The sequence below is a fragment of the Lethenteron reissneri genome, chromosome 47 (genome assembly GCF_015708825.2).
Source record: "Lethenteron reissneri isolate LAM-NWPU_2019-01 chromosome 47, ASM1570882v1, whole genome shotgun sequence".
Lineage (NCBI taxonomy): Eukaryota > Metazoa > Chordata > Hyperoartia > Petromyzontiformes > Petromyzontidae > Lethenteron > Lethenteron reissneri.
In genome coordinates, this window is record NC_083825.1 from 5445175 (window position 1) to 5468854 (window position 23680).

The window sequence follows — 23680 nt, forward strand, 5'->3', positions numbered from 1 at the left end:
TTGTTTGCAAAAGGGTAACTTTAAGTTAAACTTATCAAAACAACATATTTTTAATCCATGAAAGTGCTGCGGTGGGTGCAGATAGTGCAGAAAAAAAGCAGTTGTTGTGCTGTACCACTATGCTCCTGCGTCTATTCTTTTCGCCTCCACCGACCCACACTGACCCACACTGCCCAGCGGCCCACACTGACCCACACTGATCAGCGACCCACACCGACCCACACTGACCAGCGATCCACAACAATCACTGACCCTTAACCTGCGGTGGATTGGCCAAAGCGGCTGTACGTTCCAAAATTGATTGGCATTGGCTGATGATGACAATGATGATGAATATTGTAATCATATATCTATCCATAACATGTACAGCTACAAGGGGCTGTTAGCACCGTGTACGAGCACTGATCCATCGCCGCGGAAATCCCGAGTTATTACATCCGGGCAACCATCCGTGATTAAACACGATTCTTACGTCCCCCACGTTGATGGCCTCAGGCTTGCCAACAAATAAAATATAGTTTTCACATCGCAAAAAATTACGTCGCCACGAGAGGACAAAAATACGCGACGGATGACGTTTCCGGCAATGGCCCTCCTTCACGGCACCTCCGATTAGCAAGGTTGGCTTCGTGCGGTGCGAAAGAAGTTCAACATACATGCATACATGCGCACCAGAGAGATGTTAAATCGGCTTCTCGACTTGCGTTTGGACGTATTACGACATTGCCGATGAAGAGGCCCCTTGCAGAGACTTGTGGAGTAGGATGTCACGTGGTGTTATCGTCCGCGGCCATTCCGACGGGCGGACGCGTCGCTTGCGAGGTTCCGAGCGGGAACTCCTCCGTCGCTCGACGCGATGCCGAGGCTGCGGTGGCGACCGATTCATTGTCGGGTGGTAGGAGGGGCAGAAAGACGGAGATATAAAAAGGCTGGATTTCTTTCATTCTTTCTGCATTGCATGGCTGTGTTTGAATACAAACATTTATACTGCATAGTTTGTTGTCTTTCCTCCGCATCCTGCGATTAGCGCTGTTGGCTACGTACGGCGGGAACAAAGTTTAACGTACATACGGACAATTAAATGTACATGTAATTACAGTACACCGAGAAAAAAAACACATTTCCTGAATAAACGAACCCAACCAAATAGATATGACCACGGATCGGGAACAAATTTGCCCTTGTCACAAATTCAGGCAGCGCCGCCACTGCATACATTTTCACGGTTGCGCCGCACGGCTCTCCGACGCATTTCCGTCGTCCGTGCCGTGCGTTGTCCGACGTTTCGCATCCGCGTGCTGGGAGCTTCTTCACAGGCTCTCACATGCTGGGGGGGGGGGGTGAGCACGAAACGTCGGGCATCATACCGGGCAGCGCGCCGCGTCGCAACCCGAAGGCCACGTCGGAGAGAGCTGAAACGAATTCAGATTCTGAAGCACAACAACATTACGGGGGGCGGGGGGGGGGGTGGAACCACACTGCGCCGTACTCTTATACATTTTCATTTGGTTGGGTAAATAGGATTTTGTTTTATCGGCATCTGACCTCCCAACAGACCTCCAAGTGTCTGGCACTGGTTTTTTTTGTTTTGTTTGTTGCCGCCGTGTTCATTTGGGCTCGCCAAACAACGCGGCACGGTTCCCCGCAGACGACGCTAAAGATTGTGTCAAAATAAAATAGCCGGAGCCGCTGACGAGATAAGCGGACACTCGAGGGGGGAGCGGGGGGCGGCGGGGGTGGAACGGGGGGTGGGGGGCGGGGGGGGGCCCATCAGACCGCAGCATCGCAGTGCACTTCATTCGAACCAGCACGCTGTGATTAATTACGAATTCAACACCGTTCGTTCAATAACGGTGCCCGGAAAGTGGGGAATGTATATGTGTATGTAATTGGCATCTGCTGTGTGCCTGTGCACTACTGCCATGACCTATAACGCGGAGGGAAAAATAAATTGCGCGTAATTAATTACGCGAGTAGGGGGGTACGGGTTTAATTTCTTTGTTTTGATAGAACAGATGTTAAAATTTGCGGTGAGAAAGAACTGCAAAGGTAAACAACAACGACTATCGAGAGATATCTCAAATATCTCTCTCCATTCGCCTCGGGGGAAATCTTGGGCCCTTCTGTTCAATTGAAATGAGATCTCAGATCAGAAGACAATATCTAGAACGAGGCTGATTAATTTAATTAGGGGGGGCGGGGGAGAGGGAAGAGAGTGCACGCAATTGCTGCATGGCACGCACGCAGCATGGGAGGGTCGCGGTCGCGAGCTTGTGCGCGTGACTGTTTTGAGAATTTCGCCACTCCGGCTCTCGCCCCGCCTCGCTCGGCGCGTTAGGGATTGGGAGCGTCGCTAAATCTCGCTCTCTCGCATCCTCCCGCACGGGACCAGGCGCACGTTTGATTATTTAGGCATAACGTGCGCTCTTTTGAGCGATCTTTGTTCGTTCTTCTTACGGTCGGGGTGGGAGGGGAGGGGGGGGTCGAATTGCATCGCAAGGATTAATTTCCGCCAGTCACCCGAGGATACCGTGTGTTGCTCTCTGATTTTGCGCGAAGAGTTACGATAATCTAACGGCAAGTGACGCTTTTCAGTGTTTAGAAATGCCGGTTTCTTCAGTGTGTAGTAATACATTTCATAATAAATTACGCAATCATTTTTACTTAAAACCACTTTGTTAAACCACTGCTGGATGAAGGCCTCCCACCATCAGAAGATGTTTTGATACTGGAGGAATCCGATGAGTCACGAGGCTCTTTTTCACAGATGTCCACTAGGGTCATGCGGGGTCATGGATCATACCGCAACGCGTTGTTGAGTGCGGGTTGGCGAAAGGAGGTTAGCTCAGAATAGCTCGCCACTGATGTTAGCTGTGGCCAGGAATCAAACTTGGGTCACCGGGTTCGGAGAGCACTCCGATAACCCACTGTGCACCACAACCAATCCCCGCGTGATGAATGTTACGTTGCGTTCGCCCAAGAGGCTCTAGGCGCTTGGCCTACAGTGTGGAGTAATGTGTGAGCTAGTTTTACCGCTTGTGCAATCTGTTCAAAAACATGTACTCAGCTGTTTGATGTACACGTTACGGGCAGACAAAGGTGACCGGGTGTGGTGCTGGTCACACCTCCTCCGTCATGTGCGGCCCTTAATAGGTGCTCGCTAACAGCACTTTTCTTCCTCAAACATCTGTACGGCTGCAGGGGGTCTGTGGTGAGGAGTTTGGGGCCGTCCATAAATGACGTCACGCACCTAGGGGGGGGTCAGACAGTTGTGACGATGTGTGACGAGGTGGGGGGGGGGGTTTGAGAAATTTGACGTAACATCAAAATGCGCAACTTTAAATAAATATAGACAACACGTTCTACTTAATTAAATAGACTTTTAATAAATGTTTTTTCCTACAACATCAGAGTGCAGCGCCACATTAAATACGCAATACAATGACAATAGTTTAAAGCGATTTGAAGCATGTTTTTTTTTGGGGGGGGGGAGGGGGCAGAGCTTTGTGACGTCATATTTGAGGGGGGGTCTGACTTTTTGTGACGCCGTGTGCTGACGAGGGGGGGGGGGGTCAAAAATCGTCCAAAATCGCGTGACGTCATTTATGGACGGCCCCTTTGTTGTGGGTGCACGAACCTTGTGTCAGCTTCTTTAAGTCCTCGAACTGCGGCTATTTTCTTGTTGCTTCGATAAAGACTCTGAAAATAATAACAACAACAACACGGGCACAAGCCGGCCCACGGGGGAATAGATAGAGGGGTTTGAAAATAAACAACCTTTTGAATTCACGCTAACTTCACTTACATGTTAATTTGTTCTGGATAGTTAAACGGTTGTCCCAACAGCAGCGGAAGCACGGGAGGCAGCGCAGTGCTCACACTCGTGCCTCGCAGCAAAGGAGGGCCTGGGTTTGATTCCCGACCTTGGGCGCCTTTCTGTGCGGAGTTTGTACCTTCTCCCCGTGGTGCCACGTGGGTTTCCTCCGGGTTATCCGCTTTCCTCAAACAGCCAAAATAAAACACGCACGCACACACACACAACTTTAACGGGTATTGGATAAACATCCTAATGCTGAAAAATTGCCTGCAAATTACTCAATCGGCTTAAAGCTTTCGTGACTGCAGGGATTCATCTTCTTGGTTCTTTCGGTAAAGTTACGTAGAATGGAAATAATAAAATAATAAAAATAAAACATAATAAAATAATTCTCACGACGTTTCAGCCACAAATTCCTTTGTCAAGGCGCTCTTCCCCCTCCAACCCAGCTTAAATATACGCTGCCAAGCCTGGTGGTGTTCATTCAGACGCTGTCTTCACCTGAGGACGGCTGCTTGTGTTGTGGCCGAAACGTCGTGAGAATTATTTTCTTCTGTTTTATTTTATTATTTCCATTCTACGTGACTTTTCCGAAAGAACCAAGAAGATACTCAATCGGCGTTACACAGCAGCAGCAACGTCACCCCCCCCCCCCCCCCGACTTTCTGCGAAAATGCAGCAGAACCCTCCTGAGAAAGAGTCTTGAGACTTGGTGAGGCTTTCCCGGGGGAAGCGAGCGTGGTCATGATGCCGCTTGAGTGCCACTGTGTTGTGCTACTTGTGGCGAGGGATGTGTCAATGTTTTGAATTGAGGGCACCAATTGTGCACATGTACGTACGTTGAACATCTTTCTCACCACACGTAGGCCAAGCGTGATAATCCGAGGTGCGGGGGAAGGACAAACTAGACTCAAAACGTGCAGAGATTGTTGTTGTTGTGATATAGATATGAGAGTATACTCTTAGGTTTCTTCGGTAAAGTCACGTAGGTAAAATTTTTTATAATGAAAGTAAAAATAGAAATAAAATAATAAATCACGACGATTCGGAGGCAACACAAGTCTCCGTCATCAGGTGGGACCGTCACAGCTAGTAAAACTTTTATTAATTTAAATTTTATTTTTTACCTACGTGACTTTACCGAAGAAACCTAAGAGTATGAATCCTTGCAGTCACGAAAGCTTCAAATCTAGATATGAGAGTGCTTAGGAGACCTATGTATTCAGATTGAGACGGGAGATTTGTTAAGCAGACGAGATCATGTTTACGCTGAAGAGAGATATAAAAGACAGGGCGGAGATCGAATAGATATGGGAGACAGGATATACATTCTTCAGCGAGAGACATAATTAGAGACATATTTGACACAAATGTAATTCGAAGAGATACTATTTACTATTCACCATGTTTTTATTTTAACAGGTAAGGTCCGCTGAGCTACATAGCGCTTTTTCAGAAGTGACCAGGCCACAAATGATAGCTCAATGTAGTGGCTTGCCATCGTGTTGAAATGTATAGCAGCCAAATGCTCGAAACGCACATTCATTCTAAATGTTGAGGGGAAACCCGGAGGACCCGGAAAAAAAATCCACGCGAACGCGGGGAGAGAGACAAGCAAACTCCAAATATCCAGACGTCGGGGTCAAGGATCGAACCCACGACCTCCTGTATACCGGGCGAGGTAGTTAACATCTTGCCACCGCGGCGCCCCAAGAAGCTAGAACGAAGGCTTGCCTCTGCAATACTTACAAATGATGCAATATTCCCTCCCTCCCTCCCTGGCGCTGACCTCTGCCCCCTCCGCGTCGCGTAAGCGCAGAGATCCTCCATTCTCGCCGAGACGGTTCACTTAATTAGCTCGCACGTTTCTCCCGTGTGTGAAATAATTAATGACTTTATTATTTCAATTCAAACGTTCGCGGTGTGTCATTTTTTTTCTTGCTCTTCCATGGCAGGCTTTGAGCGACGCCACCGGACACGGATTAAACGGGTTTCGCGGGGTCACATTTTGGACGCCCCCCCCCCCCCCCCCCCCAGTTTGGACAGCCGATGAGCGAATAAACGAATCGTCGTGACATGATGAGTAACGATCGCACGGTCGGTTGAGCGGCATGCGTGCGTGCGTGCCGCGTGCGTGCCTGCCGCGTGAGCGAGCGTGCCTCCGAGAGGCGTTCGTGTCTCGGAGGCCGCCGCCGCCGCCACCGTCTGCAAGGCTCGCGTAACCTTTTGCGGTAATGCGTCCGTGCGATCCAATTGTTGTGTGCGTCGTGCTCATTAGCGCGGCGTCGCCAACTACGTTTGCAGCTAAGTGGAGGATATGGCCAAGTCAGTGGGGGGGGGGGGGGGGGATGATGAACGGAGGCTTCTGCGCCCAGGCAAAAGTCATTTTCGTGATGGTGCCACTCCGTTTGCCGGCGATAGCCGCGTGCATCCCTGCTCTCGCGCCATTGCCGGACGAAGGGAGTGTGTGCGTCAAGTGTGAGCGAGCTCAGGGCCAAGGGAGGCTTGGGGCCCAGACAAACTGTATTGCCCCCCCCCCCCGGGCCCGTGGCTGCGTTCATATCTGTCCCATTGGGGGACTGCGCTGTGAACGTGACTGACGTCATTCCCCTCGTTGTTCGCGAGGGATACGTTCCGGAGGCGCTCGTTAACAGCAAATTTCGTGGATTTTTGTTGTTATTGTGAATTACCCTGAAGCCGTGCATAAATAAGCTATTTAATACATGGGAATTATCATAACACGAAAAAATTGTTATAATAAACACAGAGTAAAAACAAATTAATACTAATTATGTATTAAATAATAGTTTATAAATGAGCTTAAATTTAATTATGATGCTGTGCTGTAGCATCATCGTCATCACTTTCTCGCATCACATTCTCTCCCATCCCTTTACCTCATCGCTTTCTCTCTCTCTCTGTCTCGATGCAGACGTGTAGAGTTCCAGATGCAATTCGGGAAATTGCGGAGAGCAAGTTCGTGAATAACGATACCAGTAATCCCACGTGTTGCAGGATTCATCAGCAGCCACAGTAAATCTGCTGCTGGATGAAGGCCTTCCTTTCCTAGCCACGGCCATCTAACGCGATCCTGCGTCGTAACGATTCACCGAGGACCTGCGCAGACCGCCAGCGGATCTTATCGCTCCATCTCATTGTTGGGCGTACACTCACACTGCCCCTCTCATTCTTCTTGACGATTGGCCATCATCACTACGTGTGACGTGCCCTGGCCATGGCTACTTACGTTTAACGGTCATCCTGCTTTCTGGACTTGGACTTAACTAAACTATGAAACTCGAAAATTTCAACAATTTTTCAATTTTACCAGGTAAGCCCCACTCAGCTATATCGCTCTTTTTCAGAAGCGACCTGGCCACAGCCTGGGTTCACGGCGCAGTCCGTTAACCAATGTGACTCCTATCCACCCCATTATCGGTTTCATTGTAATTTAAATATGCTTATTGCTCCACCTATAACTCGAGTTCAAGATGAGCAATAAACCCAAACTCTGAACAAATGCCAGTCACCCATCCCAAAATATGCACGTCTATTATTAAATCCCTGCCTCGCATTGGCAGTGACGAATGCCAGTGCACGAGGTTTACCTTTGCTCGCCACTCGGGGTCATTAAGGGCACCAAACGTTGACTTTGCCACATGGTACGATTGCCCACGGTATATTTTATTCACGATACGATATCGTTGACATCGCGTTGGGACAATTATCAGGTAATCAGTTGGCCATGACTTGGTAATCGCAGTGAGGTCTTTTATTCGTGTCATTTTGTGCTCGGCTGTACTGCCAGGAACTATAAAGATTACTCCAAGGTCAATTCACTGGAGGTCACTCAACATAAGTTGGCCGCCCAGAGTCTTTTTCATCATTGCGACTTTGCAATCCGCAGCGCTTTGTAATACTCATACAACAAATAGTTACTCATCAAACGGACTGCCACAACACACGCTTCGTCTTCTCTCGTATGGCGTTTGAGAAAATCCACAATCTACCGTTCCACGGCATCCAGGGTGGTGGCGGAGTGCAGCAGTCTGGCTTGTTCCACCAGAGCACGCGTGGCTGTATTGGTGAAGTCGTCATCAGTGCCTCACCAAACAAATGATGCCATCACCACCACACCATCCGTCAATTACACGAGAAAAATCATGAACAGAGCACTCATTGAATTAGCTCTTTGCTTTTCACGTACAACTCGCATAGGCATATTTAGAATTTTAGAAATGTTGTGTCAAGGGAATACAGCAGCGAAGAGACAGTGACCAATGATAACCTCGATGGGACGATATTTTGCTCAACGATTATCGCGGCTGTTGCATCGTACGATGTATCGTATCTCGGTGACCCTGCGCGGGGGCCAAAGGAACCACCGAAGCTTGCAGAGTTATCGCTTAACATTTGTCCTGAGCCCCATACCGTGATATCCACACAGCACTGAGATCCTCTGGGTTAGGAAAATATCTCCTTGGCTGGCCATGGAATTACAACGCCGAATTCATAGCGTGCATATGTGTGCGTGCGCGGTAACAATGCGGTTAGGGAGCGGTAGTGTAGCGGTGAGCGCCCCGTGCTTCGAAGCTGGCAACCCGAGTACGATTCCCGCTTACTGGCCAACACCAGTGACGATTACCTGAACTGGTCTTGGCCCTCCCCTCGATCGACTCAGCCTCAAATAAGTACCCGGTGCAGTATGTAAACATCGCTACTAGGGAGACAAAGGTGGCTGGGCGTGGTGCTGGCCACCCACACCCTCGTGTACCGTGCCGGCCTTCAGAGGTGCCCGCTAACAGCACTTACCCCTACAGTCTGTTACGATTATACGGGATCTTTGTCTTTGTGCACAGTAATGAGAGTTTTAAAAGTGTGTGGATATTTACATTGGTAAATGTCTAGAATTACATTAAATATCTTACTGTTTCGGCTTCTAGTAATATATTACTTTTATATCAAACAGATTAATTCACAGGATCGTGAATGCTAATTTTAGTTTGCTTAATTATTTTGTCCTTGAATAGTAACGCTGTTAGTACCGTGATGTGTCATTATATTCAGACAGACCTGTAACGCAGATTAAATATTGTAAAATGTTTATATTTTTTTAATCGAATTTACTGCATTGATTTTTTGTCTCTTCCCTTGTTAACACAAACCGATCATTGCAAAAGTACAATTATAAAATAATATCCTATAATTTACAGCCCTTTGTCAATCCACTGCTGGATGAGTGTCATCTCCATGCCATGTTGGTCATGGAAGTTGTTTGACCATACTTCACCACGTCCGTCTGTCCAGATCAGAGAAGTTGATTCAGATATCACTTACCACTGAAGTTAGCCTTGGCTGCGAGGTGGCTATAAAGATGACGCATAACCTCAATGGATCGTTGAATCAATCCGTGTTGAGCTTCCAACATTACCCCCTCGTATGCATCGATTTTTTTTTTCTTCTTGGTACCTGAAATTGACCAAAACATTTCAATGCAGGACCTTCCTGGGAAAAAAAGAGTTGTGAGACTCAGGATTGTATTTGCTAAATACAAGGTCATGCGGTGCAGCCCTGCAATTTTCTGCTGACACCGCTGCTGGGGAAAGCGCCTCTTGGATTCTGGATAAGCTCAAAGGCATTATGTTTTTCAGATGATTATTTTCAAGGGCTGATGTTTTAAGAAGCATGGTAAATTGGTGACAGCAAATGAATTGCTGTAAGCAGTAGACTTAAAAACTAGAGAAACGTTCTAAAATACCTCATTTAAATTGAACACCGATAACAGTTTCTTCCTGTGCTTACTGATCATCACATTTGTGTATTTTTGCACAGTTCCAAATGAGCATATCGCAACGAGTGTATTGAATGTTTTTTTTAAATCGTACGTTCAGGTTGCTCGTTTAGTTAATGTGAGGGGCACTGAAAGCTGCATTTTGACGTCAACATTTTTGGAGCGAATGCCTCAACAAATCCCACCACCCCCTCCGGCCCCCGGTTTCATCTCTTTGGAGTAGGCTAATGGAATAGAACAACACACAAAAATGTGACACGCGCATGCGCGCGCTGGGATTAAAAATTCGAAATGGACAACATGTTGGTTGATATGCCTTCATCGTTTCTTGCTGCACAATGCGCACAGCTGCCAAATATATAAAAAAAATGTTACGAAATAATTCCCGGGCGAAATGTAATTTTGTCTCTGTGTTCAGAGAATGGTGTGTGGAAGATTCATTTTTCTCAAATCCACCCTCAAATATTTCGTGTGAATTGAAAGTTAAGCCGTTCGTTTTTACACATTCGCATCACTGATTTAAACGTCTCTACATTTGGCCATTTTTTGGGGGGAAAAGTACAGGACATGCTTTGCAAAACTAATTTTTTCTTGTTCTTTTTTTTGTTCTTTCCCCCTCGCTAATCCGCAAGTTACAACTTAAAACTTGTTCTGATTTTAATTTGTGAATCGTAATGGCTCGTGTACATTACGGCATTGAATTACAATTCGTTATTTTGTTTTAGAAATACTGCCAGCCACTTTTTTCGGCTTTGCATGGGAGTTCATGGGCTTGAGAATTCTGCTCAGAAGTCATTATTTTAGCGCGGGACTGGGTGAGCGAGAAATCCGTGCGTGTTTGCTAAACCCATTCACCCCAGGAGCACCACTAAAGTGGTTTTGAAGGTCAAATTTTGTTTGAAAAAAAAATAGAAAAGAAACCTTTTTGCCTCGGGGCCACTTTCACTCGCTTTATTCAGACAATCTTGGCGTAAAAATGAGGAAAAAAGGAAAGGGGGGGGGGGGGCGAAAGCAATTTCGCACGGTGGTAGTGATAACATTCAGTGATTTACGTCGCTGTGACTAGGGCTTAGAGATTTTGTGACAAGCCGTACATCTTTAATTAACCCTTCGCCGGGGTATATCTGCCGGTCGGGGGTGTCCCCCCCCCTCCGTCCTCTGCACGGGGGGGGGGGGCGGGGGGGGGGTACAGGTGCAGCCCCGTAAATGCCAACGGGCTAAAGTGGGGCTTGGCTTGAGAAGGTCAAAGGTCAAAGAGAGCCTTTCCAGAGGTAGAGCGTTTTTCGTGCCTCCTCTTCCATTACTGGCCAGAAAACGTGGGACAGGTGGGAGCGTACCCACGCTTTGCCCCACCCACGCCCTGCCCCCGATCGCCGTCACGGTGGTTGCCACCCGTTGACGCTGCCAGGTGGACCGAACTGGTGGGGGTGGAGGTGAGGGGGGGCGTGGGGCAGTGGCGTAGCTAGGATATTTTGCGCCCGGGGACGAACTATAAAATTGGCACCCACCCCCCCAGTTAATCACATACCAAAATGTAATTACATGACATGTAGGCTGTGTGTGGCGGGATATATAAATTTTTAGGTTGAGGTGTAGATTGTGCAGTAGTTTCAGGCTGCTGCGCCCGCCGCAATAAGTTATAATGTAACGTTGTGAGCCTCATTTTGGCGCCCCTTTACCTTGGCGCCCGGGGACACATGTACCCCCCTGCCCCCCTCCTAGCTACGCCTCTGGCGTGGGGAATGGAGAAACTTGCAAAAGCAGTTTGTTGCAACTGGCTCTTGCGCCAGGGGGTGGGATCGAACCTTCTCAGACCTCTGGTTTGCAATTCCACGGCGCGGACCATCGCCCCGCAGCAGCGCCATCACGTAGAGTGCCTCGAGAAAATCGGGTGGGGTGGGGGCGGGACCTTGGAGGAAGGGGATTGGGTGGGGGGGCAGAGAGCTTTTGTGTCAATAAACCCCAAGGTGTCTCTGGACAGAGGGAAAAGGATGGGCATTTTGAAGTGCCGTATCAGTGTCGAGAGCACGCTGCGCCGAATCGCTGTGACGCGTGTGATTGTTGTGCCGTTTGATGGAACCTATCGAATGCCCTCCTTTGGACCGCGCTGTTTCAGGGCCACTGATTTGCGTGGAGATAGGAACTCCCGTGTGAGAGCCACGAAGGCTGGAATCTTCTCCCCGCTCCCCCCCCACCCCCTGTAAGGGCAGTATAAGTAAAAATTTATTCTGACTTGCAGCAGCTTTTCGCTAGCCGTCGAACAAAGACGGTCGCTGCATAGCATGCTTTCGGATGTGCTTCTGCGGCCGTCTGGAACGCTCTTCCGATATTGGCAAGCCACTGGAGCTATGCACTTTTAAATCATCTAGATTTAGAACTCATTTCCTTAAAACTGCTTCTTGTGTTTAGTTCGTTGTCCTGCCCCCGTGCCTTCGATTAGCGCAGTTGGCGACGCACGGTGCGAAAGAAGTTCAACCTACATCCTGACTTCTTTCACAACTCTTGTCGACTTGCCGGAGCATTCCGTTTGGTCGACCCGTCCACCCGCTGGCATCCGGCTCCCTTCTCATGGATTCTTCCGTCCCCAATCGCAGTCGGGAGACACGGGAACGCACATTTCATTTGTTAGTGATGAAACTGCCGCCCAGTCATTCAGAATCAGAATATTTATTTATACTGGAGGAATCCGATGGGCTATCAAGCTCTTTTTTTCACAGATGTCCAGTAGGGGCGGGTAAGAGCGTCGCAAAACCAAACAAACCAAAGATATGATAGTCGTACAAAGTACAAGAAAGGTAAACAAATCACCCAAACAGATAAAAATACAATTAAACCATTCCCATCCTACTCATTGGTTTTTTCTGTAAAGTCACGTATGTAGAAATTAAATAAAAATAAAATAAAAATAATATTTAAATGAATACAAATATTTAAAAACAAAAATTAACTTAAAATATTATTTTTATTGTATTTATTTTTATTTTATTTCTACATACGTGACTTTAGCGAAAAAACCAATGAGTATTAATTTCTGCAGTCACAAAAGCTTCAATCCTAGATCATCCCCATCCGACCAAGAAAAGCCCACTGAGTTACTAACTTATATTTCAGAAGCAACCTGGCCACCGATGATAGCCCAACTAAGTTGGCCCATCATTTGGACACTCATAACACAAAAATCATTTTAAATAACCTCAATGCATCGGAGAAGATGACATTAGAACAGTTCCCACCGGGTGTGTTGCTTGCACGCAGCAGGAAGGTCTAGTGCCTCCCGCCGTGCGATTGACTTTAAGCCACCGTGCCAAACGACAACTCGGCCACGCGTTCAGCTCTTTTTGGAGCTGGCGGCTTCGACGAGGCTGAGGGCCATCGTACATGCAATGCGGTGGTCACATGACAGGTATGCAAGGCATGATGGGAGCCGTGCGTTCCTGCTGTCTCTGAACAGCAGCAAACACCTCCATGGGTTGTCAAATGCCGTCGGTCACTTTAAATGCGTACGTTTTAGATTAGCCGCTTTTATTATTCGGCGAGTTACCCTTGGTTTTTGAATAGGTCTTTAAAGATCATCCGGTTGAGGGCTATATGGCTAATTGTTGTTATTATTGAGTTCTATTTCTTCTCCGTGAGTAAGTATTCTCACATTCCCTGCTGCAATTTTGTGTGGCCTATAAATTTGAAATTGGTATAAAAACAAAACAAATTCAGCTTCTTCGAAAGAATTATGACCATGTCCAGTGAAGGATGCGAACGCTTGGAATTAATTTCATCGTAAGACGGAGAAAGTGACGACATAAAACAGAGCAGGAACGTAGGGATGGAAAGGTTAGGGCATGCTGAAGACTCTTAAGTGCTGGAATTTTCCTCGTAATTTTATTCCAACATCATGTCATGATATTATTGGTTCTTTCGGTGAAGTCACGTAGAAGGGAAATAATAAAATAATAAAAATAAAACAATAAAATTATCACGACGTTTCGATTGCAACACAAGTAATCATCATCAGGTGTGAAAACCACAGCAAGAAAATGTAAAAAAAAATTAAACAAAATTCTTGCTGTGGTTTTCACACCCGATGATTATTGCTTGTATTGCAATCGAAACGTCGTGAGAATTTTATTGTTTTATTTTGATTATTTTATTATTTCCCTTCCACGTGACTTTACCGAAAGAACCAAGAATATGAATCCCTGCAGTCACGAAAGCTTTAAATCGAAAAATCATGTCATGAGAAGAAATATTTTTCATTTTTGAACCCTTGCAGCCAGCAGTGCACCACCCTGTTACCAACCCGTTACAGAGATTGCTACCAAAATATGATGTGACAGAACTACTTTCTTCACTCCACAATCGGACCACACTTTTTATATGCCCTGCAAAGAGTATTCGTCATGCTAATCAGACCAAAATGTTAATATCTCAAGAGCTGGCATCTTCCAAGGTGAACAACCAAATGTCACATCGCGTACATTGTAACTGCTATTAGAGAGCACAATGTACGACGCCATACATCCATTTTCACGTCAACCGGAGTTGCGTCAAAATTTTATGTAATTTGTTAAACGCGGTCACTCGAGACCGAGCTGCGCCCATCAGCTCTCGCTACACTTGAAGGGCTTCGCTTAATCACAGGTGGCCCAAATCCCAGATTCATCAAACCTCCTCATGTCAGCATTGGCGGCTACGCATCTCTGACACCGCTCTACAGCACCCCCCCACCCAACCCACCCATCGGAGCCAACCGGAGAAACCTCCCCGCACAAAGCTCTCTTTACACCGGACTTCATCGTCACAGTCGCACAGCGTTCAATCGCTTTCAGACCCCTACATACCTTGGATTGCGAGTAACTTGGATCTGCGACTATTTTGCAAGACGAGCAAAAATTTTAAATAAATATTAATTTGATAAACGAGCAAGGTCTTGCAATACGAGTAGTACGTTTATACACTTTGTCTGCCGAGCGTCACGTGATCACAACTGATAGACGAGTGCTTTGGATTACAAACACGTTTCCGGAACGAATTATGCTCGCAATCCAAGGTTTTACTGTACGTTGAACTTCTTTCGCGCCGTATGTAGCCAACCGTGCTAATCGGAGGTGCGGGGAAAGGACAAGAAACTGAAGACAAAAAGCTGTTCCGAAATAATTTTGCATCACATTTACGTCACGGGGTTTTAACAGTTGAGAAACTTTGAGGTGTACCGCAGAGTGACGCTCATCCTTCACACGCTATCTACGACAGTCGCGTCATTTCACTCGGGATTCTACATTCAACCCCTAAACAACACACACCTGGCACACCGTGGAGATGTGTTTGTAAACCTGAGATGAAACTGGATTCATGAGCGTGTGACTGAAGTTATGTATGTGTGTTGAACTTCTTTCGCACCGTGCGTAGCAAATCCGCGCTAATCCGAGTTGCGGGGGAAGGACAGCAAACCAAACACAAAAGCAGTTCTACAGAAATTAGTTTTCAGTGTCGATTTCAAAGTGCTTAGCTCCCAGTGACGTCCTAATATCAGAAGGAAGGAACATTCCAGACGCCCGCAGAAGCACATCCGAAAGGCTCGACCGCTAAGCTCCCCCATCCCATCATTCTCTTCGCCGTCTCATGTTAATGCCGCGGAATCTCCATAAGACCCCTTCCTCTGGGATCTTCACGAGCCTGGCGCTTGTTACTAACGGGGGTGTCGCAGACGGCGATCGAGCAGACGGGGCAGTGAGCGAGCGGCCGAACGTTGGTCTCGTTTTAGCATTTTTTTTTTACGTATTTTAAGCCGTCGTTTAAAACATCTCCGCCAGGGGAACGTTTTAAAGGATTACTTTCACTGACTCTCTTCATGTTTTTTTCTTTTTAAAGCAGCTGGGGAAATTATGGTGGTGGCAATTTATTTATTTGTACCTGCACCAGCGATGAGTATGCGATGTAATTTTTCAGATTTTATTTTTTGTTCAAAGAGCGGTTCTCTCTCTCTCTCTCTTTTATGATGCTTTCATGCATGTAGCTGATGGAATGGTAATGATGCCTGTAAATGATGAACTTGTCATGGTTTCCGGACAACCCATAAATATAATCTACCGTACTCACAACATTTGATTTTTGGTTGCAGTCTTATGGATATATAACAATGATGCAATGTGAGATATACCCTAACATCTGCAAATTAACTTACCGCCTAATGATGCTTTAAATCGACACAAGTAAATCGAGAAAGGTAATGACCATCATGATGATCCAAGTATCAACATAAATGATATTATGCTTTCGGTTTAAACAGATTGCTCTCATCAATGCTATTTAAGTGAGAGGGTGTATTGATGCAAGTGTTTAGCGTACTGCGCCGTGAACCCAGTGAACTAGGTTTGATTCGCATCCATGGCAAACGTCACTGGTCCTGGGACCTCCCTTTAACCCAAAATGACCCCAAAGCGCTTGAGAAAAGTGAATATTTACTTACTTTGGATGGTCTTGAGTCAAGGATGTTTATTGTTGTAAGAATATGAAATTCTAAAACATGTTGTTTTTTATTGCACTACTATAAATGGATAAAACAAATAAATAAAAAGACCTTTGTCAATCCACTGCCTCACAACATGCCTCTCAGAGGGCAGTGCAGAAAAATTGTTGTACTGTACTCTGCTTTCTATGCTCCCACGTCCACAATTCCCACTGTCGCCTAGTTCGCCAGTCTTGGGCCCCTTCCCCCGTGCACCAACCCTCACCAAACCAGCGTGGTGAAGTACGCTCAAACACCCCCCTCCCCCACGACGCCGACAGACATGTAGAGGCCGTCATCCAGCAGTGGATGTACACGGCTAAGCGACACGTTTGGAAAGGGAAGGATAAAGACGGCACCTCCGTGGCCCGGAGCTTTCCGCCGCGTTCATCATCATCATCATCACCACCACCGCGATCGTCACGATCCATGGGCAGATAGCCCATAGGAGGTGTCCACTGCTAATTTCGTAATTTCTTTCCACGTTCCTCTGTCGTGCGCCGGTATGACTCAAGTGTTGGCAGCGATCTCTTCTTGTGTCGTAGTCAAGACATTCTCTGTCAGGTCCTCCTCTTTTTCCGGCCCCTTAACATTTTTCCCCGTACAAGACACTTTTAATCACCCTGCCGTTGTCCATCCTACACGCGTGTCCAAATAGTGCACACTTTCCTTCTCGTCACTGCCCGCATCGTCATCATTATCAGTTTGTGTTCTTCCGTGTGCACAACTTTTTTCTTACTTCCAGCCGCTCTGCGGGATTAAAACCGGGGGAGTTATCTCCCCGTGGCGGAATCGACGCGCCAACGCACGCGGCCGTCGCAGTAATCCCGGGGGCTGGCGCGACTGCACCTCGGAGCACGGAGAATGGGGAGGGCTTTCGATACGCTTTGTGCCTCCCCGACCAATTTTATCCCCCGACTTAGGCTTTATTATTGCAGCTGTTAAGACCCCATTGAGTTAAACAGCTCTTTTACAAGGGCAGCGACTGCAGCCCGGTTTTGTCGGCAGTAGAGAAGGAGTTACCGGACGTCGCGTTTACAAAGAGTTACACGGAGACCCGTAGAGACTCGTAAAATTGCACGGAGATTAATATAGTTACGCATAGACTCATCGACTGGGACTTAATCATTTCGGCCGGTAAGGCCACTATTGAGCCCAGCAGCGCTGCCACAATGACGGTAGCCCAGGACCCGTCGGCAGGGAGGTCGGAGGTCCACGTGAAGAAAAGTAACGAAAGCAAAAAAAAACGACTGATTATTTTCACGACGTACAAACTCGAGATAGTTATTCAAGTGCGGAGGGACGTGGAAGGGCGCCACCGCTGCCGTCTTGGCCAGCGCCCGGGGACGTTGCTTACACGCAAGCGGGGATCTGCGCGCGCCGTTTCCGTCCTCACTTTGTAAATATGATTTGCGGATGCTGATGAAAGGGGATAAAAATAATTAGTTTTTTTTTTTACTCCGGTGCCTTTCGCTGCGTTGGCATTGTCAGATTTACGCGCTTGCTTTCTCTTAGGGCCTGGTTTGTTTTCCCTCTGTTGCGCTTTCATCTGATAAGCAGGAGCCGGGATGACGTGCAATGTTCATCGTCCCGAATTGAGACCGGTGTGTCCCCACGTCTGCATCTTTTTTTTCTGGTTTCGGCGGTAACTCACGATGTTCCGTTGCGTCGCGTTTATCGTCCGCTGTTTTGTTTCGCTCTTTCTCCACTCTCGTTTTGGGAAAGTGCAAGGCAAAGGTGTGGTCTGGGTCTCCTATACGAGAATTACGTTGTTATTTTTTTTTGGCGGTTTGCTTAACTTTCCAATACTTTGTACTCTGATCATGTTTTTGTACTGTTTGTTGTTGTTACTTTCTGTGAAGAAGAGCTTTATAGCTCATCGGATTTCTCCAGGATTAACTAAAGAGTCTGATTCTGATTACGTTTAATAAAACAGACACGCGAACGTGTCACGGGAAAGGGTCAATGTTGAAATCGAATCGTGACAGGTCATCGTGACGGCGCGGGCTGCGACACGGCCCAGTGGGAGCACGTCCACCGATTGTTCTTGCACAGGTTCGTGGTTCGAATCCAGCGGCCGCGCTGATTAACACCGCGGGCGTATTAACCGTACAAATTCGCGCCGTCTGCTTTACAGTCGACTTTGAAGATCCCGTGACACCATTCGCACGGCCACATTTCGTGATAAAAGGTGATCTCGTCTTGTGCGTGTCCAACTCATGTATTCTGTTTTCTCTCTTCCTTGCACGCACGCACATGGACGCCTCTCAGCTCAAACCATCGCCTCCTCCCAGTGCTCAGGGCAGCAGCGCGGCTGGAAATCCCCAAAGGCCGGCGCTCACCGGGGACCCCAGTGACGCCAACGGTGCCGCCCCCCCCCGCGCCGCCGAGAGCGCCCGAGAGGCCGCTTGCCGCGAGGACGAGCTGAGCGCCCTCCTCAGCGCCAAGCTGCGCATCGACGAGGGCGACGGCGTTCGCGACGCGCCCCCCGTCGCCGGCCGCCCCTCGGGCCGCTTCACGGTCGCGCAGCACCGCGCGTGCCGGCCGCCCTGGCCTCAGCACGGCCACCGGGGCCACGGGCAAACGCAGGCTCCCCCCGGACCGCCGCCCCTCGACGAACCCCGGGCGCCGTTCGTCTCCGGGGACGAGCGGCTCCGACGCGGAGACCCCCCCGACGCCGCCGCCGCCGCGCCGTCCGTGGCCGTCCGGCCGAGGCCGCGCGCGTCTCTCGCGTGGGACGCGCCCGGGGTCGCGGCGGCCCTCCCCGGTCACCCCGCCGCACCGGCCGCCGCGATCCCCGGTCGGCAGACGCACCGCCCGGCGGCGTTCGCGGGCGAGCGCGGGCCGCCCCCGCGGCCGCCCGGCACGCAGGAGGACGGCGGGGCTTTCCCGGCCGCCCCCGGAGCGCCGGGCGGCGCGTGGGGCCTGCACGCGGTGCCGTCGGCGGGCGCCGGCCGCGACGACGCGGAGCCGCACCGGGTGGCGGAGGGCGGCGCGCGACCGGGGCCCGTGCCCCGGCACGGACGGAGAGCCACCGGGCCCCAGTCGCGGCTGCCAAAGCCGCGGTCGTGAGCGGGGCGACCGTTTGAATTCGTAAACCGGGGGGGGGGATAGAGCCGGAACAGTGCACCCCCCCCCCCCCCCATCGTCAGATGCCGCCGCGTGCCCTGCCCCCCGCCCCACCTCGTCCCCCCTTTGCTTTGTAATCCGCTCATATTAGCGCAGCACGCATGGCTTAATGTAAAATGCGTTTGGGTTGAGCGGATACAAATGAATGGGAGATTTTACATTAGCAGGCTCTGCGTAATTTAACCCCACTCTAGCCCGCACAATTAGCTAGACGCTGCAGGCGGGAGCCCGCTTTTTAATGACGCCTCTTTGGTTTATCCCAATTAAGTGATCTGGGTGGATGTGGTGATAATTGGCCAAAATATGGAGTCGACCTATTTCACAAGGAGGACTGAAAATAGATGTAACGGAACACTTGAAAATGTTTAGTGCGGTTAATTTCATTCGTATCTTACAAACTGTTTGCTTCGAGATATAATATACATTCTTATTGCTGTAAGTTAATTAAATGAAAATACTTACGAGTTAGGCTGCGCTTTGGAATAAAAAAAAAATTGATGTATTTAATTACGTAATAATTTAACACGTGCATGCGCGGCTGTTCATTGTATACTCGCAGCAGCATTACCTCTTGGACACTGGATGAGAATGTATTGCCAACAATTAAGGCCCCGGCAAGCATTGGCAGAGAGTGGGGAGGGCACAGAAACGAGTTCGGGAAGCGTGTGCAATCAACAGAGGAAATGAATGCAATGTCGCTGGCAAGGTACCTTGGGTGGGTAGGTGCCTATCGAGCTGTGTGTTACAGGGCGCCTCCCCTGTTGTCCGTCTGCACAGTGTGCTCAGAGAGCGAGTGGACGGAGAAAAGATGGAATTGGGCACTCCACGGTTTGTCGTGCGTGCGTGCGTGGGGAGTGGTGGGTGTAGTGGTTAGCATGCTGCGCTACGAATCCGGTGGCCCGAGTTAGATTCCCGCTCACGGCTGACACCAGTGCTGATTATCTGATACGGTCCTGGGCCTCCCCTAGGTCGACTCAACCCTCAAATGAGTACCTGGTGCGTTGTGAAAACATCACCACTGTGGAGACAAATGCGGCCGGGCGTGGTGCTGGCCACCCACCCCCTCGTGTGCCGTGCCGGCCTTCATAGCTGCTCGCTAACAGCACTTGCTCCTACAGTTTGTTAAGGCTATATGGGGAATCTTTGTCTTTGTTGCGTGGGTGTATGTGTGTGACGAATCCGTAAATACTCACATTTGATTCCGGGCCACGGCCAAGATCAGTGGCGAGAGATACCTAAACCAGACCTTGGGTCTCTTCCCTGGATGGTCTCGGCTTCAAATGAGTACCTGGTGCGGTGTGTAAACTTCAGCGCTGGGGAGTTTAAGGTGGCTGGGCATGGTGCCTGCAACACCCCGGCCCCTTGGTATGCTGCACGATCTATTTGGCCATACGGGGATGGTCGCATCGTTGTGTGTATGGACCACACAGCTGATATGCTGAGAGTGCAGCTTGTCTCCGTTTGTTTAGCTCGTATCGCCGAAGTGATGGTGCTGCGCTTTTTGCCAACAGTCGCCACTCAACTCTGCGATAGTGAACCAGCCCGTGCCAAGCAATTCATAGCAATGTGTCACTTGGACGAATGGAATCGTAAAATTATGCACTGACGGCTGGACAGACGGACCGGCAGACTGACAGATGGCTATATTGGACAGACAAACAGATGTTGCCGTGCCACTAATGTCCACGATAGTCCCAAGTTTTATGTTGTTGTTGTTGTTGTGATTCCCCATTGCCAACGTACCTGCCAGCCATTCGGAACGCGAATAGCGCTTCACTATTTCATCCCCAATTGTTACTCGGACACACGGCGCTAATCATTATTAACACATTATAATGTGCGCGTACAAAAAAACTAAGTCCAGATCAAGAGGTCACCGTTGCCATTGATGGCACAACAGCTCCCACGTCACTTCGTTGTCTCAGAGTGGACACCCGACATTTGAGGCCTCGACATCTGGCTGTGTCACGTGGCCAGCACGGCCTTCAAGGGCCCCTCATGCAGTCTCAATACCACCGCCGCCACCAGCCTGGTTGTCAACCTCACTGACAAAGGGGGAAACGATCTGAAACCGAGCCACGGTGTTGTGACTGAGATGGTACCTCTTGGAAGGCGGGTGGTGACATTTCCACTCCGTGGCTTCTACGAGTATAAATGAGAATCAGAGGTTTTGTTTCGAGGGCGACTCGGCCGGCAGACATCAAAGCAATGATGCGATGGCGAGGTGTTGTGACGGCAGCGTCATTGGCCGCAATGACCTACTGACCTTCCACCTTGCCCTAACTCTAACGGTCTCACCATCACCAGCATCTGACGTTCGGTGTTCCCTCTGCGTGCCACTCCAATGTCCGGTCTGGGTTGCCTGCCCTCCACCACCCTGTACACGTGTTCCACCCATCACAACCCCCTGCACCACCCTGTACACGTGTTCCACCCATGACAACCCCCTCTATGTCCTGTACACGTGTTCCACCCATCACAACTTCCTCCACCACCCTGCACACGTGTTCCACCCATCACAACCCCCTGCACCACCCTGTACACGTGTTCCATCCATCACAACCCCCTCTATGTCCTGTACACGTGTCCTACCCATCACACCCCCCTCCACCACCCTGTACACGTGTCCTACCCATCACACCCCCCTCCACCACCCTGTACACGTGTCCCACCCATCACAACCTCGTCTTGTTTACAGCTCCAGCCCTTTCGTTGCCACGTTCTTTTCTTTTTTAACTGCAACACTGTATTACGAACTGTAATCCTGATGTAATTTGGCGATAGTGTCGAAGTGGACGAATACATAAGAATCCGCATATAAGCACACCGTGTCTAAGCACATGTCTGATGTAAGCAACAAACAAAAATACTGAACACGTTCGTGAATGACACAATTAATGACCTTGAAAAGAAAGGTTTTATAATAGGCGACGTTTCGGGAAAGGGCCCATCTTCACGGCACACAGAGGCCCAAAGGTAGAGAGGTCTAATTGGCCTAATTGGTCTCTCTATGCACCGTGAAGAAGGGTCATTACCTTAAACGTCGCCTGTTATGTTCTTTTTTAAGAGATAACTATTTGCTGTTGTTTGTGCTAACGCACCACTGCCAATGTAGTATCGCCAAATAAATCGATAAGGGCAACACGTGTTTAACATTATACTGGTGATGGTGAAGGGCAACTTCTGACACAAGCACGCTACTTCGGATATAAGCACACTGCTGGCCTTGCTCCCAAGGTGTGCACTATATATCCAGCTTCCACAATTCATGTTTGTTTGTTTTTTACAACTTTGCTTGCTAAGAAATAGGAGTAAAACGGGAGGGCGGTGAGTGGATGGGGGGAGGGGTGGAAACTATCAAATCGGGGTGCAAGTGCGGAGCGCGTGGCTGGGAGATGGGAGTGGGCCCCACACTTTGTTCACAAGGTAGAGAATGCGCCTCAAAAGAATAGAGCTGGGGGTATGCGCGCTTTTTTGACACGGGTATATCAAGAGAGAGAAAGAGAGAGAAACACCACGGCGGTGCGACATTGTGGACGATGCCTTCCCGTCTCCGTGACAGCGTGGAGTTGTCGCGGTGGCCACGTGCGTGCGTGGCCACGTGATCGTTGTTCGTGGGAAACTGGAACGGCGGCGGCGGCGGCCGATGATGCCCTCCGTGCTCGTGTCCAGGCACAGCTTGGCACGCCGCGCGAACCAGAGACCGAGAGAGACGGGAAGGAAACGCGTTTGGGTCTTTGTTGTTGTTATTGTTATTTGTTTACGCTCTTCTATGAAACTTGAGTGCAATGCAAACCTCCACCCACGTGATTTGGACCCACAGCCATAGCGAGGTGGATATACTGGATGTGGTTGCGCCGGGTGCAGGGATATTTCCGGGACGCCGACCCAGAGAAAATGAATCCCTGCCCTATATTCGTTGTTATTATCCTTTGATAATTTTTTTCTGTTGAGAAAAGTGATTTCCAGCTGTCAGATGAAACAGGTGTTCGGTATAATGTCCTTCCAACCCCATTAGCATTACTCATTTGGTCTCAAAAGCATGAAATCTCACGTCTGATATTTTGTTTTGTACAATTGTGACTTTTACTCTACGATCCACATTTAATTTCAGCTTCCTCCACTTGTGTTTTTATGCAAAACCATTGTCTCATCACACTTGGGTAACAATAAAATAAAACGCTGTTTACCACCCTTTGTCAATCACATTGTTTAAGGAAGCTCGCCCCCAGAGGTTGTTTGACCATACTTCACCGCATTGGTCAGTGTGAGGTTGCTGAAAGGGGCGAGAGTGTGTTGAGAATCGGTTGGGGTTTTACTTTAAAACGAATTGTTTATTCGAAACAATTGTAATGTGACCAAGGAAGGCCTATTGAGATATGTAGCTCTATTTCAGAAGCGACCTGGTTATTATAAAATGATAGCTTTACGACGTGGCTTA

The 23680-nt window shown here is 48.9% G+C and overlaps 1 protein-coding gene across 1 annotated transcript in view; it reads left to right on the plus strand.

Annotated features, from left to right (window-relative positions):
* The window catches only part of LOC133354432 (collagen alpha-1(I) chain-like), a 340365-nt gene extending 316947 nt beyond the window's left edge, over positions 1–23418 (plus strand). Inside the window, exon 10 of the mRNA XM_061571253.1 lies at positions 18382–23418. Coding sequence (XP_061427237.1) covers positions 18382–19182 — 801 coding nt within the window. The 3' untranslated portion in view covers positions 19183–23418. The remainder of the gene's footprint in view (positions 1–18381) is intronic.
* Positions 23419–23680: the final 262 nt, after the last annotated feature.